Genomic DNA, 478 nt, shown 5'->3' with positions numbered 1-478 from the left:
GGTTCTAACCTGACTTCCAAATGATGAACTCTGGAGAGAACCACTGTCATCCTTCATAACAATAAGCTTTCCTCCAAATCCAAAATTGACAAGTGCATGTGGTGGACGCCCATCAGATGATCTTCCTGCACTTGGGGAGAAAAGCTGATTGTTCTGGAATGATTGTGAAGCATTATTTACAGAATTCTGTCTACTATAGAAATCATTCGAGAAACTCATAGGTCCATTCTGCGTGACACTAGCCACATTCGTATGCTGAGGGATGAAGCTCTCAACGCCAATCTCATTTGGCTTTAACTGTTCAGCCACAGATCCTGTACTGTACAAATTATTTACTTGCTGGTTCCCTCCGAAGTTTGATAATGATGCAGAAGTTACAGCCGCCTCAGCGTTACCTGCATTTTCTGATTGCCAAGTGTTTGCAGTCTGCTGATTGTTGGCATAGTACGATTGATCCCAATTTCCATGTTGGCTCTGG

The 478-nt window shown here is 43.1% G+C and overlaps 1 protein-coding gene across 1 annotated transcript; it reads right to left on the bottom strand.

The window, feature by feature from the left end:
• Positions 1–3: 3 nt before the first annotated feature.
• Positions 4–474, bottom strand: LOC109131873 (protein transport protein SEC16B homolog; the record flags this gene model as incomplete). The annotated part of the gene is made up of 1 exon (XM_019243050.1): positions 4–474. A coding segment is annotated over one exon (471 nt), but the record flags the coding sequence as incomplete, so codon positions are not given.
• Between the last annotated feature and the right edge of the window lie 4 nt (positions 475–478).

Source organism: Camelina sativa, unplaced genomic scaffold, assembly GCF_000633955.1.
Source record: "Camelina sativa cultivar DH55 unplaced genomic scaffold, Cs unpScaffold07048, whole genome shotgun sequence".
Taxonomy (NCBI): Eukaryota; Viridiplantae; Streptophyta; class Magnoliopsida; order Brassicales; family Brassicaceae; genus Camelina; species Camelina sativa.
This window is presented reverse-complemented; position numbering and strand designations above follow the sequence as displayed.